The sequence below is a fragment of the Phaethon aethereus genome (assembly GCF_964289735.1).
Source record: "Phaethon aethereus genome assembly, chromosome: 8".
NCBI lineage: Eukaryota > Metazoa > Chordata > Aves > Phaethontiformes > Phaethontidae > Phaethon > Phaethon aethereus.
The window spans coordinates 9,053,557-9,062,527 of record NC_138584.1 but is presented as its reverse complement, the minus strand read 5'-3'; the positions used below and the strand labels follow the sequence as shown (position 1 = coordinate 9,062,527).

The following is an 8,971-nucleotide window of genomic DNA, read 5'->3' as shown; positions in this document are numbered from 1 at the left end:
CTACCAGAGCTGTATCGTAAGAGCAGTGATAATTCAAGAGTAATGACATTCATGTCTGCTGAAAGGTAACATTCCTACCATCAGTTCTTTAAGCCATGGTTTTAATATCAGAAAAGGCTTCTGTCACTGTTTTGATTTATTTGTTAAGGTAGAGTATAAGTATGTAGAAGAATACCTTCAATAACATGTAACCTCAGATTTTAGCACCAAAAGAGATATCCATCCTACAGAATGTGAGCTTTGAATTTATAATCAATATGTAAGAGGCATAATGGACAGTGTTACAAGTATCAAAAGTATAATATGAACTTGAATTTTACATTTAAAAGCTTGGGGTTTAGGCAGAAAAATATGGTCTTATATGTCACCACAACTGGGTTATTTTTATAAATCATAATTATTTTCAAATTAACATCAAATTCAATGTTTAAAACAGCCAGAATTAGCATAAAAGACATGTCTTAGGGGAAGTTGTAAAAGCATCACTAAAAAACTTTCTCATCTTCTATGCCTGTGATCTACTAAAGAGATCTTTTAACTTCCCCCCTATATACACATACATAAAAACACACACAGAGAATTAAATATATATACACATGAATCGCTATCAATTCCTGTTCCGAAGTGATAAAATATTCACTAACTTTCTCCTTATTTATTCACACTATTACTATCAGACTAAAAAAAAAAAAAAAAAAAATCCAGTTTCAATCACTTCCTAAACAAGGTTTTGAGAACGTGAAAGAGGCAACTGTACACTTCATAAAAGTTTTTAAGAATTGGTCACTATAAACTGGAGGTAGTTTTGAAAAATGTTAGCTTGAATTAATTTACAAAATCAAAAGTAACATTAATCTACAAAAAGATTTTTAAAAATGAAATATTCTCCTGTTAGGAAGATTGTTTCTGTACCACTGAATACATCCTTTTGAAGAAAATGTAGCTTTTTGCTTCTGATTATTACCACTCAGCTTTCAAGAGCAGGCCAAGACTCATGCACTTGTTGATCTTCTTCACTGAAAGTGTGCTGATGCTTCCTGCAGTTATAACATGGACTGAATGTGGCTTCCCAGCCATTTCCAAGGTCTTTTTCTACTAAAAACAGTTTTTAGAACTTCCTGTAAACCGTATTAATTCTAAAATAGTGCTTCTGAAACTGCATTGCACAGACATTTCCCCTCAACTTATCTAAAGAGAATTATACTTTACTCCTGAAAAGCCAGATGATAATCTAGATAGAAAAAGATTAGCACAAGCTCTTCCACTTTCAGTTTTATCAGTATAAAATTTCACTGGATAACTTTTATACTGCATCACAGTCACATGGTCTCATACGTGCCACAAAATACTTCTTTTGTAGATTTCAAGTGTAACAATGGAAACTGTTGAACCTTAGTAATTTGTTTAAAATACAAAGATGAAAAAAAGCCAAAACAAAAATCCCTCTCAATGAAGTTGCTGTAAACTGACATTACTAAAAATACTGAACCTACTTTTTTTCCCTGCCCCATCCTGAGAGTAATTCATCAATTTATTCTTGCAAACAAGCATTCCACAGCAATGGGGTGGGGGGGAATTAAAAATCTCTCAGTATTTATAATCTATTAGAAATGAAATTAAGTTTTGTATTGTGTAATCCTGTAGCTACTTCTAGCAAACTTCCCACTGTTATTTTAAGTTGTGTGCAACAGGAAAAAAGAGAAAAGAGATTTCTCATCTGCTTTTCTTGTTTTCCCTTCACAAAAAGGTAACATTCTGATATGCATATAATGTGCCACATTCTCATAAAGTATATTTGGCTGGGAGTTCCCAGGGTGAAGTCTGTTGCCAGCAATGGACCCACTGGGAAGAGCAGATGCCTGGAAAATTAAATCAAATCCAAAGTGAAGTTTCGAATAACATCCAAAGCTCCTGTATCAAAGCCACATATATCCAACATGCCTCTGTCATCTGGATCTGCGATCATAAAACCATTTGAGGTCATTCCACAAACAATCAATTTAGCAGGAATACCCATTTTCTAGAGGAAGGACAAAAAAAAAAAAAAAATCAGTACACACATATACAGTAACTTAAACAGTTAAACAGTAACTAAACTTAAACCCCCAGAGGGTCAAATCTTGCTATCTTGCTTGCATAAACCACTGTCTGATTAGGCATACTGATAGAAACTAGATATGCCATAAGCAGAATTGCAGACTGCGTATTATCATTGTACTTAACCTGCAGCAGACACATTTAAATAAATGGAAATAATTACAATGTGGTATATTAGCACAACTTTCCTGCAATACTAAGATTCATCAATTATTTCAAATGCAAACATTCTGCAGTTCATTCTGAGAGAAAACGTTCAATAACATTTATCAAGTCATCTAATAGGAGTCAAAGAGTGTGCTTTTGTTAAGGCAGGATTTCCAAATGTTGGTTGAAGAAATCCAACAACTGTGGCCTGGACAATTCTGCTAAATGAGCTGAATTTGCAGGTTAGTAACCTGTAAGGTAAAGCAAAGCAAGTGGCATGAAGGCCAGAGTACAGGAACTCTGTTTAAAGAACAAATTTAGGAATGGGAGCTAATCACAACTAAGAAAACTAAAACACAGTGGGCAAGTTGAAGAGTTTTGGTATTAATTTCAACTGGGTGGACATGATATGAAGACTAACGTCCATACATATAAGCTTGCCAAAAAGTATTTTTTGTAGTTTACAAAATAGTTCTTTTAAAGTATAAAAGATTGTTTGCTAATTAAATGAGAGTATCTAATAGCAATGTGCTTGGAGAAGATATTTTTCTTAGTTTTCGTTTAAAATTATGAAGCTGCACACCTTAGTGTAGCCTCTTTAAAAACATAATGAGCTTTCCTCACAAGATGCTATCACCCCATCCTATTGACACCTTCCCTAATTTAAACTTTGCGGTGTCTACTGCAGACATCACAGTTAAATTTAATTCTGAGAGCCAAATTTCATTCTGTAAGAACTATTAAAAAAAACTTATTTAATCAATTATATAGAGAATGCAGAAATTAATATATTCCCTGAACACCAAACAAATTTTCATTGATACTGCAGTACACCTAGCAGGATAGGATAATTACAAATCCTTTTAGTAATTCAGTGGTTTTAAATACGCCTGATTCGTGCAATGTGTGCACTAATTCTACCTAACTGCAGAATATATCAGGTTTTAACTATACATAATTACGTACTGAAAAAGCCACAACTAGTTCAGTTTCTAAAACATTTTAAGAACTGGTATTTATTTTGTACGCTACTCATCAATTATAAACAGTCAGAGTGTATTTACCTCTCTGTACTCTCTAAGAGCTGTTGCAGGATGAGTATTTCCAGCAAAGGTCTCATTATCAGTAAATACAATGAAGACATCAGCAGCTGTCTGAGTTTTCTGAGCCCATATCATTGGAAGGGAACAATCAGTGGTACCCATTGGAATCTTAAAAGAAAAAAAAAAGTACATGGAACATATTAATACAGAAATTAGTATACCATGGCAAAATTACTTCTGATGTAAGCTTCATGTTTATCACACACAGAGGTTTCTTAAAAAACAGTTCACATTCATTTCATTTCAGTTTTGTCTAGGGTTTTTTTTTGTTTGATTTTTTAAAATATTCTTTTCAAACTTCATTGTGACCTAACATTGCCATTCTAAATTGCAGTATTTAATATACAGCAGTTGAAATAATGATATTTGCTGGACTTTCTCTAAAAAAAAAAAAAGGGGAGGAAAAAATCCAGTGTTTTACTATATAGATACAGACTAAACACAGTGCTAGAATTGATTAGAAAGAAAATACAATGTAACTGCCGAGGCTTCTAAATGTTAACATTAGCAACAGCTATTTCCTTTTTTTTTTTTTTTTTTTTTTTTTTTTTTTTTTTTTTTTTTTTTTTTTTTACATACTTCATACATTTTCACTAATACTTGAGGCAACGTCATATCAGCCGTTACTGGGCAAGGGACCATTTCATGTGAAAAGGCAACAATATGGGAATCCTTCTCAGTACGTGCTACAACCTGAGAAAGAGGAAGACAAAAATAATTTAGTTATATTATTCAGAATTTTTAATGTCTGAATCAAGGCATTCCCTACCAAACACACAACATGACATATCCTTCTGTATTTAACTCATATGCACTAACGCTTCACTTTACACCTTAAGTATCTGTAATATTACTGCAGATAAACATTGCAAAAATCAGAGCTAAAGAACGGCTCTAATTACTGTAACTAAAGATACTTCCATATTTCTTCACTCCCCTCTGACATAAAACACTAAACATTTTTAAACACCAACACAAGTTTGACTCCTCTGTCATATAAATACACAAGAAGCTTTAGAACATCAAATTGAGGGGAAAGGGACTGTGATACAAAGGTTGTATTGATAACTCCAGTGTACCCAAGAATTATCCCAAAATTTCTTAATCCAATCTGTATTATTCTATGAACGCTTCTGAAAAAAATTTAAAAGTATTTTCATCTAAGATAAGTGAAAGAGCAGCCTTGACCACTTTGATTTATAGTGGAAACCAGCTTCTTAAAATTGAGCTTTCTGAATTTGGTTGCCAGTAGCTTTAAGCATCTGGTCTATCCTTGAGGCACAAGGGCACACCTTCTGTACCCAGAAAATATTATATTAAGTTTCCTTCTGATTTCTAACCAGCTTTAGTGCACCTTTGTATCAAAAGAGCAGCTCAAGCTGCAAATAGCTATAAATAAAAGAAGTTTAACGCCTCACCATACACATTGCTGCTGCAACTGTGCTAGCATTGAGCACGCTGCCCAAAACTTTTTGTGTCATTGATGCACTGACATCAACTGCAAGTAAGAAGCGTTTTCCTGTTGGTTCAACTGTCTAAACGGAAAAAAAGAAAAAAAAAAGAAAATAGATAGACATAATTAATATATTAATTTCTTCTTCCTTCTGCTTTAAACCCTAGAGTGAGGCTTTTTTTTTTATTCTTTCTGGGGTAACATTAGGACAATAATGTTGCCAAAAGCTGAATATATCATGACGTTTTGATTCTTTGTTTAATAAAATCCCAATTCCTAAGATTATTTTTATACAAAGTTTCAAAATTTTTATCCAGCCAACAAACATTTTATAAGTTTATAATTTTATAAGCTTTCAGAAAACAGAGAATTCTTAAAAAGCTTAACAAATTGAAGAACTGTGTTACCTTGAAAGTTTTGTAAAACGAGGCATTTAAAGCTTCTAAAATGTCTTCATCAGGACGCCACCAAAGCTTCCCTCTGCTTCCATGTCCAGCTTTATAGGTTTCTAACGCAACCAAAATATGGAATGGTTGTATTCTACCCTACAGGCAAAAGAAATCAACAGAAAGTTTTTGAAAATCTGAACTCCTTAAAAAAAAAAGAAGTAACAAACTAAAACTAAGATCCTAGTATAAAAATAAATGGTTTAGTATGCTGTTACTTTAAATTTGTTAAATTTGAAGAGTTCATGCAGCCTTTACACATCTATTATATGAACTAATACTTGTCAGTTAGTGGTAATGGATCTCATTCCCTTTACAGAGCCCTCCAATGAATTCCAAATATTATTTTATGCCACCACCAGAATTTTGGTGAAATTTCACAGATCTATCTATGATTGTCCAAGTGCTATTTTCCATCACAGGCTTACAGTAAGAGAAAGTTGAAAAGGAGTGAGCTAGGAAAAGAACAAACTTAAAAATAGTTTTGTATCGGATACAGTAAAACTGGACAAAGAAACTATTTTCAGAATACAGCTTTTTTTTTTTTTTTTTTTGCCTTCCCTACATAAACCAAATCAGTGGCTGCCGCAATCCAAGTATTCTAAACCACATCTTTGCTTTACTGATTTAGCAACATCTTGTTACTGTTTTCCTCAGGGGAGTTTCAGTCATTAAACACTACCAGCAGCAAACTTTAGAAAATCTGAATGCCTGTCTATTGTTTTTCTTCCATCATCAACGTATTGTGCCACGATCTTTGCTCTCCCTCCTCCAGCCCCTCAGTAACTATGTATGATTAAAGAAACCAGAGAAAGGGAAGAGCAGTGGGATGGGAAAAAAAGGACCTAGTTTTGCTCTTCTCAATTCAACTATGGTCTTGAAGAAGTTAAGTGTCCTGATTTTAATGTTCCCAACTCACAAAACTATTAGGAAAAGCCACTTGTTTTCCCTATCTCCCATTAAATTCCTGAAAATTTTGTTGTCCCTTTGGGGAACCCTCTCTTCCCTCTTACTTTCTTACTTCTGTGGTGGATAGTAAGGCATTCTGAAAGGAGAAAGTCTCCTTGTTCCATCTTCATTTTCCTCTCAGCTGCTATGCTAGTTTCTTCATTTACTTCCTAGGATCCTACACAAGTGACTTCCACTCACTTTTTAAGCTTGTATTGCTGACTCTAAATTACAAGACTCAGAAGTAATGGATCAACCCAACAGGCAAAGCTTGCCACAGCCCTGATTTAAGAAAAGATCCTAGCTGTCAATATACCTCATTTGTAGAAAAGTTTCAGAAATAGAAGGAGGGAGAAAAAAAATAAAATCAAATGAGAGATGAGAAATACAAGTTTTAAAATAAAGATGCAGGTGTTCCACTGCAGTTTTTTAAAAGAATAAACTACACATTTCCTCCAAAGAACATCCCTTTTATTTTGTAAAGAGGTTACCTGAAGAAATTCTGTGATTCTGTGAAATACAGTTTAGAAAGAGGTTCAAAACCAGAAAGGCTGTCACTGATTATGAAAAAGTTCTTACCTTTTTTAGCAGTTTCTCATTTCTCAGTCTTTCACATACTGTTGCCACTTCTGAACCTCGTGGTTCAAGTACTGAATTTGCTGTCAACTTTCCTAAATTTCTCAACAATGCAGAAATGGACATGTCCTTCAGCAATGCCTTCCAAACCTACAATCAAAGAAAGAGAAGGGAAAAAAAATGAGATTCCCAAACTACAAGAACTGTCATCTGTACGTGAAATAAGTGTATTTTAAAATAAACGTAAGAGTTATACAAAGATCATCATTATTTTAACTTAGCTACTTGGGTAAATAGCTTGAAAAACAGCATAAAGGCTATTTTTATGGAAATCTAGACTTAAGATCGTGAGAAGCGTTACTCTAGAGAGAACAAAGAGCTAATGAAGTTTACCTACCTCTTTAGATTTCAGATGGCTTGTCAGGAGATGCTCTCTAACTAGACCATACTCCTCTATTAAATGAATAACTTCCAATTCGTCTTTTGTGTGTTTTACTTTCTCCACAGCCTCCAGATACTTTAAGAGTTTTTCAGTCTCAGCAGAAACTGCTTTGTCTTTATAAGCCTCTTGGACATCTTTCCACCCTTTGGTAATATATTTAGTGACTATAGCAATTCCTATTGAAAAGAAAAATATTTTCCAAGCAGGATTACCATCTTTATACTGGCATTTATCATTCCAGCAAGAAAATGAGTTAGGAGGTTTCATTCTCAGACCTGTCAACCACCTATAAAAAAGGTCAGACACACACAACTTAGACAAGTCATTTTAACTACTGTATTTGTCTTCTTAGAAGTAAGGAGCCAAACGAAACCAAACACATCTTCCCAAATAACGAAAAGTGTTATTTCATCATTTGTAAGCAAATAGGAACAAATTGAGGGAATGGTATTATTTTATCTTCTCTTCAGATAACAAGAAAAAGAAGGAACAAACAGTTTACCTTGAAGATTAACAGATCAATTTCTGATACGACCACTCGTATTTTTAAGGTATCACTTACAGGACAACCATCACTAAGCAATCACCAGTCTACAATGGTACTTGGGTTTCCAAAATAGTTCCACAGTAAATAAAAAAGGTTTAAAACATGGTATTTTCAGGCAAACAAAAATTTATTACCTTCACTGGCAGGTTTTAGGTGGGACAACCTCAGAAGATCTTTATGAGACCAACCACTTCTTTGTTTATATTTTGTAACTGCTAAAGCAACAGCCATGCCATTCTTTCCATTGTACCAATCTGCAACAGCTTTCCTCAGTGCACGGCCCCACATGCCACATTTCATGCCCTCCTTCAGATCTTTTTTAAACTGGATGAAAGAAAAGAGATGGGTCGGTATGCAACACACCTCAGGAACAGCTTTAAATGCTGCTTGTTTTGTTTTTGCATCAGAACACTGTGAGCAAATTGCAAGAGCAAAAAGCAGGGGCTCTTGTTTTGCTGCTCTGCCTTCTTGACTAAATGTCTTTATTTCTTGGACAACTTCACAACCTCTACCCTCTTCAATCAGTCTTATTAATGCTTCTGCATTCTCAAAGCCCAGCTTCTGCTCCTTGATGTAGTAAGTACCACCTTCTGAACCAAAACACAAGAAACGTTGCAGTCGATTCATATCGGTGACATGCCACACGTAACCACTTTCAGAGTTCGGCACCTGCTTTTCATCCAGGAGTTGCACCGGCTTTTCCTCGTCCTCCATTGTTCACACTTCCAAGAGGTCTGTTGAAAGAATAATAAAGTTTATTAAGAACTATTGTGAAAACTTGATGACTCTACTCTTTCATCACTTCTTCACAAAGCAAAAACATCTTATCTATACACTTGTAATTTTTCTTTCGTAAATTTAACAAGAGTATACTCTAAGTGTGCAATAATACGTATCAGTTAGGGGAAAAGAAACAAACAAACAAAAAAATCTCTGAGTTACAATGGTGACAAATTTATTTCTTTAAAACCAACTTAGAAACTATTTAAACGCAAACAGTGGCACACAGAAAACATGGCTGGCGTTATGCCCTTTTGCCTCTAATATATTACACCACTTTCTTAGGTAGATTTTTGGATTGCATGCTAAATTGCTCAAAACGCTGATCTTGCCCTACTCTATTTTGCTGAAGAATTGGTAATACTGACCAACTGAAGAAACATGATGCTAAAATAAAGAACTAAAATAGTGAAAAACTGTTTAGTCACAAGA

General features: G+C 34.3%; 1 protein-coding gene across 1 annotated transcript; it reads right to left on the bottom strand.

Moving 5' to 3' along the window:
- Positions 1-288: 288 nt before the first annotated feature.
- On the bottom strand, positions 289-8,473 carry RO60 (Ro60, Y RNA binding protein; the record flags this gene model as incomplete). The annotated part of the gene is made up of 8 exons (XM_082002618.1): positions 289-2,020; positions 3,309-3,455; positions 3,927-4,040; positions 4,766-4,882; positions 5,208-5,345; positions 6,774-6,920; positions 7,168-7,388; positions 7,894-8,473. The coding sequence occupies 8 exons, from the start codon at positions 8,471-8,473 to the stop codon at positions 1,868-1,870; spliced, it is 1,617 nt and encodes a 538-aa protein (XP_081858744.1). The 3' UTR covers positions 289-1,867.
- Between the last annotated feature and the right edge of the window lie 498 nt (positions 8,474-8,971).